This window comes from Rhineura floridana, chromosome 13 (assembly GCF_030035675.1).
Source record: "Rhineura floridana isolate rRhiFlo1 chromosome 13, rRhiFlo1.hap2, whole genome shotgun sequence".
In the NCBI taxonomy this organism is placed as follows: domain Eukaryota; kingdom Metazoa; phylum Chordata; class Lepidosauria; order Squamata; family Rhineuridae; genus Rhineura; species Rhineura floridana.
The window spans coordinates 7,937,955-7,954,463 of record NC_084492.1 but is presented as its reverse complement, the minus strand read 5'-3'; the positions used below and the strand labels follow the sequence as shown (position 1 = coordinate 7,954,463).

At 44.2% G+C, this 16,509-nt stretch overlaps 1 protein-coding gene across 1 annotated transcript in view; it reads left to right on the top strand.

Annotated features, from left to right (window-relative positions):
* CETP (cholesteryl ester transfer protein) overlaps positions 1 to 8,790 on the top strand; it is a 32,713-nt gene extending 23,923 nt beyond the window's left edge. The window contains exons 11-16 of the mRNA XM_061594128.1: positions 1,942 to 2,112; positions 2,629 to 2,696; positions 3,837 to 3,879; positions 5,715 to 5,784; positions 7,197 to 7,282; positions 7,741 to 8,790. Coding sequence (XP_061450112.1) covers positions 1,942 to 2,112; positions 2,629 to 2,696; positions 3,837 to 3,879; positions 5,715 to 5,784; positions 7,197 to 7,282; positions 7,741 to 7,815 — 513 coding nt within the window. The 3' untranslated portion in view covers positions 7,816 to 8,790. The remainder of the gene's footprint in view (positions 1 to 1,941; positions 2,113 to 2,628; positions 2,697 to 3,836; positions 3,880 to 5,714; positions 5,785 to 7,196; positions 7,283 to 7,740) is intronic.
* Positions 8,791 to 16,509: the final 7,719 nt, after the last annotated feature.

Below are 16,509 nucleotides of genomic sequence, written 5' to 3'. Positions count from 1 at the left end.
TTTGTATGCAACTCCCATCAGCCACAAGTGGCACTTCATAGTTCAAAACATCTGGAAGATACCAGGTTGGCAGAGGCTGAAGCAGGGCATGGGCACATGAAAACTAATGCTCAGATTTTTTTCCGTTTCCAAAATCCTGTCACCGTCTAGTCTGGCAGGGATTCTGTGTGTGTAAACATACAGATGATGATGATGATTTATTAAATTTATACCCTGCCTTTCCTCCCGGTAGGAGGCCAGGGTGGCAAACAAAAACACTAAAAACACTGAAACATCTTAAAAACAGACGTTAAAATATATTAAAAGAAAACATTTTGAAAAAACATACTACAACAAAACATCTTTAAAAACATCTTTTAAAAAAAGGGTTAAAAACATCTTAAAAAGCAGTTCCAACACAGGCACAGAGTGGGATAAGGTCTCTGCTTGAAAGGCTTGTTGAAAGAGGAAAGTCTTCAATAGGCACTGAAAAGATAAAGAGACAGTGCCTGTCTAATATTTAAGGGGAAGGGATTCTAAAGGGTTGGTGCCACTACACTAAACTTCCACTTCCTACGTTATGTGGAATGGACCTCCTGATAAGTTAGTATAAAATGTAGGGGTGTGTGTGTGTGTGTGTGTGTGCATCCTCATGTGCTAGGGATTGAAACATTTGTCAATTCTATTTTTTTTCTAATCTTAAATTTGGTTCTCCACATTTCTGCACAATTTGTTTTTTATATATATAAAAGGAGCTCCTGAAAACTTTTCAGCAATTTAGTACAAATTTCTCCTAATAAATGCATTTTTTGCATGTAGTTTTGGCTAACGTACACACTTTTGCAAGCAATTTTATCCTAATACAATGCATTTTGTATATTATTTTCCCCAATATATTCATTTTGTGCACACTTTTCCCCAACATACACATTTTTTGTAAACATTGTTTGGCTGGTGAACGGCATTGCAAAATTCTGACAAGTGCAAATTTTGAAGGATGGCTGTGTTTCGGTTCTCATATATTTTGGAAAGTGCCAATTTCATAAATTTGCCTTTAAATGTGAACTGAATAAAATTTCTCACCCATCCCTAGTGTACACTGATGCGCACGCACACTTCATATCAGAGGTGACTTAAGTGTGGCCTTCCCGATGTTGTTGGGCTCCCACTCCTATCAGTCCCCAGCCAGCATGGCCAATGGTCAGGAATGATGGGAACTGTAGTCCAACAATAATGGGAAATCCTGTCTGTACTGTCATTGTGAGGGAGAACAGGTATTTGCTGGATTGGTGGGCGGAAGTGCTTAACCCTTTCCCCACTCACAAATACTCTCTCACAACCCCTTATCCCACCCGCTGTTTCTCCCCTGAAAATGTCCCACCCTACCCCGGACTCTTCATTCATGCTGAGTGACAAATGCATTTTCAGTGTAATTAGTCATTCTGTCAAGAGTCTACTGATTAGGGTTGCGGGGGAAATTTGGTTTGGTTTGCATTTTAATGCGGACCTGCCTAATAGCCCTTCTTGAAACAACGTGAGAACCAGAACAGAGCCTTCCGTCAAAATTCACGCTTCTCTGAATTTTGCAGTGGTGTTCTCCAGCCAAAATAAATGTCTACAAAAATGCAGGGAAGCATGCATAGAAATGCATATATTAGTCAAAATAACACACACAAAAACCCACATTACTTTAGGGGAAATTACTTGCAAAATGTGTATATCAGACAAAATTGAATACAAAAATGTGTATGTTATGACAAATGTACACTCAAGTGCTGATTAATTTTCTTGAGGACTTCACAATAAAAAAAATAAACTCATGCAAAAAATGTGACCTGCTGAGTTTAAGACTGGAAAAAGGAGAAGCTGCGAAAAAATGAAATTCACAGATTTGTTCCTCCTAACTGATGATAAAACCAGTGACACCAGTGGCTGCGTCATCTTCACCTTTATGTCCTCCAGATTTTCCAGAGCGTCTTGTACAATGATTCCCTGGCTAAGGTGTGGAGTCTAGACCCTCCTCAGATCACCCTCCAGCCCAAAGGGACTGTAGTGAAGTCGTCTGTGGCTGTGGAGCTCAGCGTTTCTGCAGTGGGCGAAGAGCCCCCCTCTGTGGCTTTGTATTTTGAAACTGTGAGTTAATTTGTTATCTGCGGATTAGGGACAAAGTCCAGCTGATTGTGAACTAGCCAACGTAAACAAGCACACATGATACAGGACAGAAGGGATTCATAGGAACAAAGGAAGCGGCCTTATACTGAGTCAGACCAAATTGGTCCCTCCAGGTTTGTATTGTCTACGCTGACTGGCAGCAGCTCTCTGGGATTTCAGGCAGGGCGTCTTCGCTGCATGCCAGGCGGATGCTCTACCGCAGAACCACGACTCTTCTTTTAGGAGGTGTTTTAGAAATGTGTTACGTTTTCATGTCAGTTTGTATTGTTTTGTTAGCTGCCTTGAAGGCTCTGAATCAAAAAAGGAGTCTTTAGTATTTGAGTAATGTGCGTTGCAGGGAAAGCATACGTTTTGTGTTAAACCTGTTGCCTCTTCGATGTGGCATTACATTGTCGCAAGCCCACTGATACTTAATGTAGTACTCGTTTTTTCAAACTTGTCCACTTACATGCTGCAGTGTTCTGTCTTTCCCTGTAGGAAGTCACCGCCACGATCCAAGCTTCATATGTACAAAAGAAGCTGGTTTTGCGTCTCTCTGATGCCACGTATGTATTACAATTCTATTGTGCGGAGACTAGGGGCACTTCCAGACAGTTCCTATCTTCGGGTGGGTTTCAATCGCATATTGGCAAATTCAGGTTCCGCAACTGAAGTTGATTTGGCTACTCTTGCGTAACAGTCCAGCTTTCCTCCCTTAAAAATGGACTTTTTTTTGCAATCCCCCCCAATAGGTGAGAGGGAAATGCATTGGAAAGTGTGGGGTAAGAATGGCCTGACCTGGGCAGCGGTGGCTTTCGCCCACTGGACTGGTAGGGCGGAAGGCAGGAAGCCCAACAGTAGGTGGCGCCAGAGCCAATGAGAGGCAGAGCCAGCTCATCCTCGTTTTGTCTTTGTTTTCCTCCCTGCTGAGTTCTACAAGGGGCAATGATGAGATTGGTGGAGGAGGAAAATCAGGTGGTGCCACCCCCTGGGCTGGTTGTAAGTATGAAGACAGAGAGGTGGGGGTTGACTAAGAACAGTCTGAGGTTGCTGGGGCACTGCTTCACACGCCCTAATGGATCAGCCTCCCTTGGACATGACATGGTATAACCTCCCTGCAAACACATTTATTTATTTATTTATTATTTAATTTGTATCCCGCCCTTCCTCCCAGCAGGAGCCCAGGGCAGCAAACAAAGTGCTAAAAACACTTAAAAACATCATAAAAACAGATCTTAAAATACATTAAAACAAAACAGTGTTAAAACTTTTTTTAAAAAAACAACCTTAAAAAAGGGATAAAAACATTATTAAAAAACATTAAGCAATTCTAACACAGACACAGATTGGGATAGGTCTTAACCTAAAAGGCTTGTTGAAAGAGGAAAGTCTTCAAAAGGCGCCGAAAAGATAGCCTGCCTAATATTCAAAGGGAGGGAATTCCACAGGGTAGGTGCTGCCACACTAAAGGTCCATTTCCTATATTGTGCAGATCACATCAGATCGAATGCTCAATAAATAGTTAGCACTCATTGTCCAACCTACCCACAAAATCTGTGCAAACAAATCAGGATGAATGCTGATTAAAGAGGTGATCTGGAACTGGAAGCAACCTAGACCAGCCTTCCCTTCCGTGGGTATACAGTGGATTGGGGAATGTGACTGATAACACTCGCTTACACGCATGGTTTCATGTTTCCCTACAGGATAAAGCCCAAAATGTTGAAATGCTCCCCAGATATAGCGGTGGTAAGTGTCCAAGCACTCGTGGTTCTGAGCTTGAAGAGTGATGCGGAGATTAATTTTTCTCCAAAGTTAAATTTTGCTCCATGAGTTTCCTGTCAAAAACTCTCTGGATGTGTCAGTGAATCTGATATTCAAAGATACTGCTCAAGCATCAGTGTTAAAATTTCATATTGAGTAAACACTGACTGACCTGGCAAGGTTATTGTCCTGCTCAGGGCGAGAGCCACGAGTCGGAGACGAAGGTGAATGCAGTTCTTGTTTTATTAAAGTAATGGATACATCAAAGGCAGTTCGCTTCATAGAAGTTCCTATGCTAACTCGCTACAATTCCCTAAATAAACTCTACACATGCTCTGCAGCATATGGAGTAAGTTGACTCAGCACCCAAACCTGAGAGCTGCAGTCTTAAGTAGGAAAAGTCTGGGATCGTAATCTCTGACTCCTTCGCAAGCCCTGCCTCTGCCCTGTCCGTTTCTCGCGGCGTCGAGAGCGAGGTGAAGGGGGGCGTGCTTCCAATGGCTCATCCGAAAGAACCGGCTCCTTAGCAACAGGCTCGAGGTCAGGGGGCAGAGACGTGTTTGAAGCAAAGAGTCGCTTGGTAAGGGGGAGTCAACGCGCGCTCCAAAACATCGCCCAACTGCTCTTCTGGCATGTCTGGGGGCTGCGCGCTGTCCTCGTCGGAGGCAGCGCTGTCCGTGGGAACTGGCACAAAGTCAAACTCACTCCCTTCCCCAAGGTCTTGAGGAGACTCAACAACTACTGGATCCTCCGTGCCTTCTGACTGCTGGGGAACCTGAAACTCATGCCTTCCTCCTCCTGGGGCCTCGTGAGACAGCTGGGGCGCAACAGTTATTGGGAGAATTACTGAGAAGGGTTTTAGCATTTCAAAGCAATCTATATATGTAAAGTGTCACTATCAGTAGTGTAGTGGCAAATTCAGAAGTGCAGGGTCCCTTCACAGTCACAGCCATGTCCCCCTCTTTTTTGCTGCTGGGTTGAGAATGAGATCCTTGTTAATGCTTTCTCCCACAACAATGGACATCCCTAGGAGCCAAGCGTGAAAGGGGGGAGTGTTTACTTAAAAGGGTCTTCTCACTGGCTGACTCACCTCCTTTCACTCTGATTGGCTCCAATCAGCAGGAAAGGACAAGGAAGCTTGTTAGAAGACTCTTCTCAGTGGCTAACACACTCCTCTTTCATGCTTATTAGCGTGTAGGATGCTGGAGACATAGGGACCCTGCTCCCAAAAAAGTAAGAAGTCCCCCAAGACTCCAGACGACTACACTCCTGGTCACTAATTTCCCACCTTCTGTTGCTGGGGAACTTGGTCTTGGGCTCACTCAAGATAAGCCTAGTTTGGCATACTAAAACATATTCTGTTTTAACAACTGAATTTGTCCAGGGACTGAAACATTGGAGGAATTTTGCATCATCCCTAGTATGGAGCTTTACTACTATCCTAAAGCACCTTGGACAGCTCCTTAAAAGTTCAGACTAAAACCTGGAGTGCCCCACTGACACGGAGCTGCCATCTGCCATTGCTACTATCTGACCTTTTCCAGCGTGTTGCCCTCCAGATGTTTTGGAGTACAGCTCCCATCGGCCCAAGACAGCCTGGTTGTATTGGCTAGGGCTGATGGGAGTTGCACTCCAAAACATCTGGAGAGCAACAGGTTAGTGAAGGCTGCCTTACACGGTGAGGTCCTTGGGGCAGAGAATGTGCTTGTTATGCTATAACATGCCGTGTGTGCTGATGGCGGTGTAGAAATAAATAACTCGTAATAACAAGTTGAAAGACTGCTGCAATTGATAACGTTGCTTGCAACATTTAATTTCAGAACGACGAGACTCTAAGCCAGATCTTGGAGAAAATAATCTCAGTTGCCGGGATCCCAGAAGTGATTTCAAGTGAGTTTATTTGTCAGGTGTCAGGGCAACAGCTCTGAGTCCCGAGTACCTGTGGGGCAAAACAGGGAAGTGTGTGTGGAGCCTTTGTCTGAGCTTAGCTCAAAAATGAATTCCCAGGGCTTAAAAGCAGGAGGCGGCTTTTAAGTCACCGCTCCCCCAAAACATTATTCTTCAGCTTGGAGCAGTTTCTGGAACAGAGAAGGACCTTCACCTCATCCCCAGAATACTCTCACCACCTTCTTTTTTTTACTTACTTTAGAGAACTGTAGTCCTTCCCAGCCCTATTTACAGCTGCTGCGGATTGAGCTTGGGACCTCTTGTATGCAAAGCCGGTATTCTATGACTGAGCTAGAGCTTTCTCCAAGAGAGATGCCACCTCTACTAGATCATCTCTGTATTTATTTATTTTATGTATTCAATTTATATCTGGCCCTTCCTCCCAGAAGGAGCCGAGAGCAGCAAACGAAAACAGTAAAAGCACTCTAAAACATCTTAGAAACAAAAAGACTTAAAAAAAATTACAACAAAAATCTTAAAAACATCTTTAAGAAAACAACTTTGAAAACATCTTTAAAAGCCATTCCAACAAAGATGCAGACTGGGATAAGGTCTTTGCTTGAAAGGCTTGTTGAATCTCTGTAGAATTGGACGATGATAATACCTCAGTTTCTTCCCTTCCCTTCACAAAGAGGTCCCAGGGCGGGTTACAGCAATTTAAAATCAAAATGTAAGAATTAGTTTAAAACAAACGGCAATCAAGAGTGTGGGTCCTAAAATAAATCATGCCTTTTTACCTGCATAGTTGGAGGCAGGATTCTACTGAATGCCAGTTACTGGAAACCGCAGGAGGGGAGAGTGCTCTTGCGCTCAGGTCCTCTTGCGGGCTTCCCATGGGCACCTGGTTGGCCCCTGTAAGAACAGGATGCTGGACTAGATGGGCCACTGGCCTGATCCAGCAGGCTCTGCTTATGTTATGTAAGTATACTGCACTAAATTGGGCTCCTTTGGGAGGAAGGGTAGGATATGGATTTAATAAATAAATAAATAAATAATCAAAATAATTGACTGTCACTTTTGGTGTTGCGGGGCAAGAAGAAAGGGGAAAGGCCATAGCTCAGTGGTAGAGCATCTGCCTTGCATGCAGAAGGCCCCAGGTTCAAACTCTGGTATCTTCAGGTAAAGCTGGGGGAGACCCCTGCCTGAAACCCTGGAAGGCCACTACCAGTCAGTGTAGGCATTACTGAGCTACATGGAGCAATGGGCTGACCCAGTATATGGCAGTTTCCTATGATCCTAATCAACGCTGGAAGTCTGTGGCAGAAAGTTTTTTCTTCTTCAAAAAACAACCCGTTACTGCAAAGTATGGTTATGATTGTGACATCAGATAACTCCGGTTTAATGCTGCTTCACAGGAATTGAGCCAACTCTAACTACCCTGCTGAACAGCAAAGGACTCCACATGTTTGAAATCAGAGATGCTGAGATAATAACAAAAAAGGCAAGTACAACTTGATTTATCGGGGCTTTTATACATTCATCTTCCAACGCTTTGTCAGTGGCCAAGCAAACAATATTGTTTTGTGTTTTGCCCTTCTCTAGCAGTAGAGAATTCAGGCACCCATAAAAAGCTTGGTTTTTGTTGGAAGGGAGATCACTGGAGATCAGTAGTGTCTGCAAGAATAAATGAGCTGATATTATGGCAGCATGCAGAAGCAAGCATACAGGCCGTACTATATCCATAGCACCATTGATCCGGTTCGTCAGAATTTCACACTCTCTCTCTCTCTCTCTCTCTCTCTCTCTCACACACACACACACACACACACACACACTGTGTTCCGCACCCAAGAAGTGAGCTGAATGCAGGTGTCTCTTGTTCTACCAGCTCTGGTCCTGCCTGGGGGGAAAGACCAATCTGCTGTTCAGTTTGTCCACTTTACCATGTATTTCTCCTAGGGATACTTCATTATCCAGCTGGATTTTGGCTTCCCAACCCATTTGCTCATTGATTTTCTGAAGAGGACTGTGTAGAAGCAGAAAGAAAACATGTGAGCCGGCTGTCTGAGTGGTCAGGACACCCAAGGCCGCTGGAGAGCTTGCTGTCAGGTTATTGTTGACTCCTTCCGCCACAATCACAGATGGATTTCCTGCCAGGACTGAGGCTGTGTCTGTTTTATCAGGAGTTGGGTAGAAAACACACCTGAGCACCTCCTACAGGATCATCTCTTTTGGCACTCGGTATGACAGGAAGCCGAGCCTCTGCAAGCAGACCGTAGTGCTTTGAGAAGGGGCAAATGGCCTCCCTTCAACTGCGTAGAGCCAGGCTGTATTGGGCATGATGATTTAGATCAGCTTTCTCGAAGCTGGACGACACCTCCCATGAAAGGGCATGAGACTTACCTCCTGGCTTCAGTTTTGAAAGTGCCCCAAACCCCATTTTGGAGTCAGCTTATATGCCTAGTGTAGTGGCAAATTCAGAAGTGCAGGGTCCTTTCATGATAGTCACGCCATGCCCCCTTCTCAGATTACACAGTGAAATGAGCTTTCAGTCTCTTACTTTGTTTAGAGTTCTGCTGAGCGGCGAATGCAGGAAGAGGGTATGCCTTTTTGAGGTTCACCAAGAAGAAGACAATGACAGCTTCTGAAAGATTCTTCGCAGTGGCTAACATGCTGTCCTGTCATGGCGATTGGCTTGTAGGATACTGGAGGTGTAGGGACCGTGCTGGATCACTGCTTCTAAAAAAGTAAGAGGTCGATGCTCCCCAGCGACCCTGGACAACTGCACCCCTGCGTATGTGTATGTCACCATGACAACAAGCTTTGGGAAATGGCCTTTTTGAGGCTGATAATCCTGTAACTCTGCATATGTGAGCCTTGTCACTTTTATTCCATCCTGGGACAGAGGAAGGTCACTTTTCATGCCAAATTATGGAATACTGTCTTCTTTTATTTGAATGCCATGTGATTCTTATTTCCTAACAATAAACCTGGGCTTCTGTTCCTCTACATTACTGCACCCATAGGCTTAAACCTACTTACATGCTTAAAGCCCTCTGTGATCCCTGTTCACCACCAGATGTCTAAAGGACAGTGAGAAAAGTATTGATTTAAAATATGACCTACTTCGCTCCCTTTGAGTGGGGTTGGCATTTCATGGACCCGCTCAGAACGCACCATTTTAATTGATCTAGAGATGCAGTTTTCAAAACAAAACATAAACGTGCAGTCAACATTTCTGTTTGAGCAATATTGGTGATACCTTCTAATACTTGATCTAGCTGATATAACAGGCAGGTAAGTTATATGTTACATGGCACCATTAGAATTACACTGTATTAACATAGTAGGTGTAGAAACAAGGATGGAAGGATCTGCCAGTTTTGGTTCTCTCTTTCATTTTTCCAATCTTAAATTCAGTTCTCCACATTTCTGCAGCAATTTGCATTTCTTAAAAAATCCTCATGACAATTCTTCAGCATTTTAGTGCAAAGTTCTTCTAGTAAACACATTTTTGGTATACAATGTTTTCTAATACATGCATATTTTTATTATTTTCACCAACAATTTCCTGAACATTTCCCCCTAACATATGCATTTTTGTAAACATTGTTTGGTTGGAAAACTGCATCTCAAAAATCAGGTAAGTGTAACTTTCAAAGGATGGCTGTGTTTTGACTCTCATGTTGTTTTGGAAAGTGCAAAGTTGACAGATTCAGCTTTAAAGAGGAACTTAATTGAATTTCTCCCCTGTCCCTAGTTAGAAAATAAAGGTCCTTCTTGCTACCAAAGGATGAATTTGAAATCCAGGGAGCATAGCTTTTCCTAAACCCGTCTGAGGACAAACTTGTTGAATAGTTTAACTGAGAAATTCCTATCTCAAAACCATAACTGGAATTGGGAATGGGTATTGGGGTTAAGATTAAGGACAGGGCAAGTCTGAGGTTTAGCAAAAGGATACCCAGTAGTAGCAATTCACTCTTGCTCCTTAGAAATGGAAGCATAAGATATATACTTACAGGTGAAGATATATGCAATTTTTATAATTTGATATGTTGGGTTCTTTGATATGGGGTTAGACATTGTCAAACATGTATAATGTCCCAAACATGTACCTCTCCTGCTAAAAATAAAAATGTAGGCCTCAGAATAGGGATGCGTGAGAAATTCAATTCTCATTTAAAGCTGAATTTATCAAATCCGCACTTTCCGAAACAACATAAGAACCGAAATGCATCCATCTTTTGAAATCTGCACCTATCTGAATTTTGTAATGCAGTTCTCCAACTAATGGTTGCAAAAAAGGCATGTACTAGGGGACAATGTCCATAAAAATGAAAATATGAGTGAAAATAGCATACAAAAAAGCATTACATTAGGAGAAATTGCTTGCAAAAACGTGTTTAGTAGGAGAAATTCTCACTGAACTGCTTGAGAATTTACATGAGGATTGTTTTTTTAATTTATTTATTATTTGATTTATATCCCAGGGTGGCAAACAACACTTTAAAACATCACAAAATCAAACCTTAAAATACACTAAAACAAAACAACTTTAAAAACATTTCTTAAGAAAGCTTTAAAAACTTCTTTAAAAAAGGGTTAAAAAACATTGTTTAAAAAAGAAAAAACATTAAAAAGCAATTCCAACGCAGATGCAGACTGGGATAGGCCTCAACTTAAAAGGCTTGTTGAAAGAGGAAAGTCTTCAAAAGGTACCGAAAAGATAACAGAGATGGCGCCTGCCTAATATTTAAGGGGAGGGAATTCCACAGGTTAGGTGCCGCCACACTAAAGGTCCATTTCCTAGGTCGTGCAGAACAGACCTCCTGATAAGATGGCATCTGCAGGAGGCCCTCACCTGCACAGCGCAGTGATCGACTGGGTATATAAGGGAGTTGACGGTCTTTCAGGTATCCTGGTCCCGAGCTGTATAGAGCTTTGTACACCAAAACTAGAACCTTGAACTTGGCCCGGTAGCAAATGGGCAGCCAGTGCAATTCTTTCAGCAGTGTGGTGACATGTTGGCAATACCCTGCCCCAGTGCCGCATTTTGCATCACCAGCAGCTTCTGGAATGTCAAGGGCAGCCCCACATACAGCACATTACAGTAATCCAGCCTGGAGGTTACCAATGTGTGGACAACAGTGATCAGGCTATCCTGGAACGGCCGCAGCTGTCTTACCAGCTGAAGCTGGTAAAAGGCACTCTTAGCCACTGGGGTCACCTGGGCCTCTAGTGACAAAGATGGATCCAGGAGCACCCCCAAACTACAGGCCTGCTCTTTCAGAGGGAGTACGACCCCATCCAAAGCAAGCAGCTGTCCAATTATCCGAACTCGGGAACCACCAACCCACAGTGCCTCCGTCTTGCTAAGATGCAGACTCAGTTTATTGGCCCTCATCCAGCCCACCACCGAGTCCAGGCAGCAGCCAAGGGCTTGCACAGCCTCTCTCCATTCAGATGTTATGGAGAAATATAGCTAGGTATCGTCAGCATACTGCTGACACCACGCCCCAAATCTCCTGATGACCACACCTAAGGGCATCATATATAGATGTTAAACAGCATGGGGGGCAATATGGTACCCTGCAGCACCCCACAGTACAACTGCCAAGGGGCCGAAAGACAGTCACCCAATGCTATTCTCTGAGAGCAACCTTGGAGATAGGATCGGAACCACTGTAAAACAGTGCCTCCAATACCCATCTCACCAAGTCAGCCCGGAACGATGCCATGGTCAATGATATCAAAAGCCACTGATAGATCTTCCGATAAAAGTCATCCATCAGGGCGACCAAGGCCAATTCAGTCCCATACCAGATCTGAACCCGACTGGAATGGGTCAAGATAATCTGTTTCATCCAAGAGTACCTGCAATTGCTGCGCCACAGCCCTCTCAATCACCTTCCCTAAAAAGGGGGTATTTGCAACCAATCGGTAGTTGTCACAAACCAATGGGTCCAGGGTGGGCTTTTTCAGGAGTGGTCAGATCACCGTCTCTTTCAAGATGGCTGGAACCACTCCCCTCCCCAATGATACGTTTTTTTAAAAAAATAATTTTTATTCAAAGTTTCAGAAAACAAAACAAAACAAAGTCAAAAACAAAAACATAATAGTACAATAAAAATCTTGACTTCCGATTTGTCGCAGATCAGCTATAAGTATATAATATATATCAAACCTGTCCCTTAATACATACAAGATCACTTTTCTCCATAGGCTATCTTAATGAATCGTCAAATCCCATTATCAAATCCCATTATCACAATGATATGTTGACCACACCCTGGATCCACTCGGTCAAATCCCCTCGGCAAGCTTTAACAAGCCAAGAAGGGCAAGGGTTGAGGACACATTGCTGGCCGCATCATCACAAGCACCTTGTCTATGTCATAAGGCCTCATCAACTGAAACTGTTCCCAAGAACTTGCAGCAGACATTGCACTGGACATCTCATTGGAGACTACAGTAGATGCAGATGGGGCATCGAGACTGCTACGGAGGCGAGCAACTTTACCCTCAAAGTGCCTTCACAGTGGGCCTCCGGTCTAAAATGCCATTTCCTGGAGTTGAGGTCAACAGACCCCTGACAATATGGAAAAGCTCCACTGGACGGCTACTTGAGGATGCAATGGAGGCAGAGAAGTGGGCCTTTTTCACTGCCCTCACCACCACACAGTAGGCACGGTGATGATGTTTTACTTGTGCCCGATCAGCCTCACAGCCCGTCTTTCGGCACTTGTGCTCTAGCCATCATCCAGCCTTTTTCATTGCCCTTAGTTCACTGGTGTACCAAGGTGCAAACTGGGCTCCACAATGCCAGAGAGGGCGTTGTTTTAAAAAATAAATTTGCAAATTCCTACAGAAATGTGGAGTACCAAATTTAAGGCTGGAAAAACAAACTGAGAGAACCAGAATTGTCAAATCCTTCCATTTCTACCTCATGGAGTTTGAAATGCACTCCTATTGGCTGGGGGTGGGGTGGGGTGGGGGCGGGGGCAGGCACAGATGAATGGTTGTGTGGGTAGGTGGTGGGTGGTGCATTGTCAACACGTCACTAACATGAGGGAGCCAGTGTGGTGTAATGCTTAGGGTGTCTTACAGACTAAAGTAATGACAACAGAAGATTTATGTGACTTTAAAGTTGATAATGAGGACACTGAACTTGTCAAGGATTATTAATATCTCGGCACAGTCATTAACCAAAATGGAGACAATAGTCAAGAAATCGGAAGAAAGCTAGGACTGGGGAGGGCAGCTATGAGAGAACTAGAAAAGGTCCTCAAATGCAAAGATGTATCACTGAACACTAAAGTCACGATCATTCAGACCATCTCTATGTATGGATGTGGAAGCTGGACAGTGAAAAAATCAACTCATTTGAAATGTGGTGTTGGAAGAGAGGTTTGCAGATACCATGGACTGCGAAAAAGACTAATAATTCGGTATTAGAACAAATTAAACCAGAACTGTCACTAGAAGCTAAAATGATGAAACTGATACTTTGGACAGATAAGGAGAAGACATGATTCACATTAATACTGGGAAAAACAGCACGGAGTAGAAAAAGAGGAAGGCCAAACAAGAGATGGATTGATTCCATAAAGGAAGCCACAGACCTGAACTTACAAGATCTGAACAGGGTGGTTTATAACAGATGCTTTTGGGGGTCGCTGATTCATAGGGTTGCCATAAGTCATAATTGACCTGAAGGCACATAACAACAACTATGACCAGGGAGATGAGGGTTCAAATTCCTACTCAGCCATAACCCTCACTGGGTGACCTTCGGCCAGTCTCTCAGCCTAACTGACCACAGGAACACAGGAAGCTGCCTTATACCGAGTCAGACCATTGGTCCATCTAGCTCAGTATTGTCTACACTGACTGGTAGTGACTCTCCAGGGTTTCAGGGAGGGATTTCTGCCAGCCCTATTTGGAGACTTCAGGGATGGAGCCTGGGACCTTCTGCATGCAAAGCAGGTCCTCTACCACTGAGCTGCGGACCTTCCCCAAGGTTTGTGGTGAGGATAAAATGTGGAGGGGAGTACCGTGTGTTCTGTCATCTCCTTGTGTTTCCCCGGGGGTGGGGGCAGATGATCTTTTATAATGAACTCGCTTAAGCAATACAGTTTGACACCAGATGTGCTAAGTGGGTTTATTAGTTACTTAGCAGAATAATCGAAGCAAGCACACCAATACCTAAGCAGGGCTCTTCAGAAACAGACAGCTGATACAACCTGAACTCAACTACAGGAGAGACTCTTGTTCTAGATCTTAGCAATAACAGCATCTGAGTAGCACACGCCCCCCCCACCCAAGGCTTAATCAGTTAATGGAATAAAGTTGGAGTCTCTGTCTTCTACAGCACGAGCTGCACTGCTCTTATGGAGCTCAGTTACCAGATGAGATGCATCTGCCACCTCCCAGGGGTAACCCCCATCCTGGGGACAGACAGCTAGCCGTAATTCAGGCAACTCTTCCGTCTGAGTCTCTGCTTTCTTAACCTCATCAAAGAGCCACCAAGACGGTGTGTTCTAACTAGACTGCTCCTTCTGACACAGAATACAGCTCTGAACTGCTGCTTCCTACCATAGCCCATTATTCATCCATTTCAGACACCAAAATAGGGCAAGACAGGGCATCAAACAGAGAATCAGCTGGATTCTACATATAGTCAGACAAAATGACATTACACCGTATAGGCCACCTTGAGCTCCTTGGAGGAAAGGTGGGATATAAATGTAATAAATAAATAAATATGCTCAAAATGCCCCACCCCCAGCACCATAGAGGAGTCTGCTTCTACCCTATATTTCTATTGGCTGGGGTGATGGGCAGGCACCCCAAGGACCACAAAATGACTTGACACACTGAGGAATTTTTAATGTATGCATATAGGTCCTGGCAGTGGGGCTGGTGCCCACTAGACCTGGTAGGGCTGCTAGGAGGTCACAGGGGTGTGGCTAAGTTGTTCTGCTTTTCTCACTATCCTCCAGACACATGGTAAAGACTCTAGACCTTTTGAGAATCAGGGATGAGGGGACAGGCATGTGCAGGGTTTATGCACCAAAACAGTATTTTCTGTCATTGTGGCCCCAGAGCATTGAGGGCCACGTGGAGGGCCCTGGGGACTTGGGACACATTCCTTCTGTTCAGTGGCACCAAGCCAATTGCATAGAGAGGTTACCTGACACCCGCAGTCTTAAGGTTCCAGTGTCACAAGGAAGGTTGGAGGGACTCAGTTCCTGTTTCATAGCATTGGAGGCAATGAGATAAATGTTTAAAGGGGTCACAGCCCACCCCAAAACAATGTTTAGGGGCAATGCCACAAAATAAACATTTTTTCTGGGAATCCAAAAGGGATCCTAAAAGGGGCAAGACTTATAGTGACAGGGTGGGTGGGGCACTTGTTAGCTTTGGTTTGACATAAAGTAGGTCCTATATTCTTCTTACCTGCACTGGCAGAGGAAGTATAACTGAATCCCAGTGGCAGGAAATCCAAAGTGGGGTGAGCGCTGTTGTGCTTAGGGCCTGCTTATGGACATCTGGTTGTCCGCTGTGAAAACAGGATGCTCGACTAGATGGGCCACTGGCCTGATCCATCTGGACGTTTCTTATGATGAAAGGACGAGATCAAAGATTTTCAACCATGAAAAGATTTCATTTTAAGCACCTGGAAATGTCAGCAGGGCTGGGGAACTCCTGACCCAAATGTGGCCCTTCAGGACTCTCTGTCTGGCCCTTGCTCTGGCCACGCCCACTTCCTAGGCCACATCTCTGATGGGGTTTGCTCCAAACCTTTCTTGAGTGTTTATGCCTGCTTGGAATACACTCTTGAACCGTGATTAGTCCTCTTGCTTGCCAAGGGGAGAGGGTGTGGGGTCTATTCTAACATGCAGCTAGAGACATTTGGTGCAGTGTCAAAAACATTGTGCAGTGTGAAATAAGTTTTTGTGCAGATGAGCATGTGGGATTTAATAAGGAGCTGGGTAGCTTCTAAAAGGAAAGAGACAGGAAAAGATCAAAAGAAATAGAAAATGAAGATAAGTTCTGGTTCCTTTCCAAACTTCATAACCTTATATTAATAGTATATTATGAGGCTAGTGGCTTATTTATTTATTTAAAATATTTCTACCCCGCCATTCTACCCTATAATAGGGCACTCAGGGCGGCTTACAAAAATAAAATCAAACATGTACGTAATAAAATTGTAAACAATAAAATCACAAAAACATTAAAATAAAATACGTAAAATACAATTAAAATACATAAAATACTACACACACACACACATATGGGGATTGGTGCTAAAGGGGACTACAAAGGTAAAATTTAACATAGAAGGCATAAAATCAGCGTCAGGCTCTACCTTCAATCCCTCCCAAAGGCTCTCCGGAACAAGATCATTCTCCGAAGTCTCCGGAAAACCAACAGGGAGAGAGCAGAGCGAACTTCTTTGGGTAGACTATTCCAAAGCTTGGGGGCCACAGCTGAAAAAGCTCTCTCCCGTGTGACTTGACTAGTTCAGGGGTGGGCAGTGTCCTGGCTGCTTGTGCAGTAGGAACAAAAGCTTAAAATAAACCCTGGGATATGTGTAGTGGAGTCATATCCATGGCTCTCCCTTTGTTTCCTGACCACCCGCACGACTGACACGTCCACAAGGGAAGGCAGCTCTTGGGCTTGACACGGGGTTCTGCACCAGGCAGTACATCTGGATCGCAA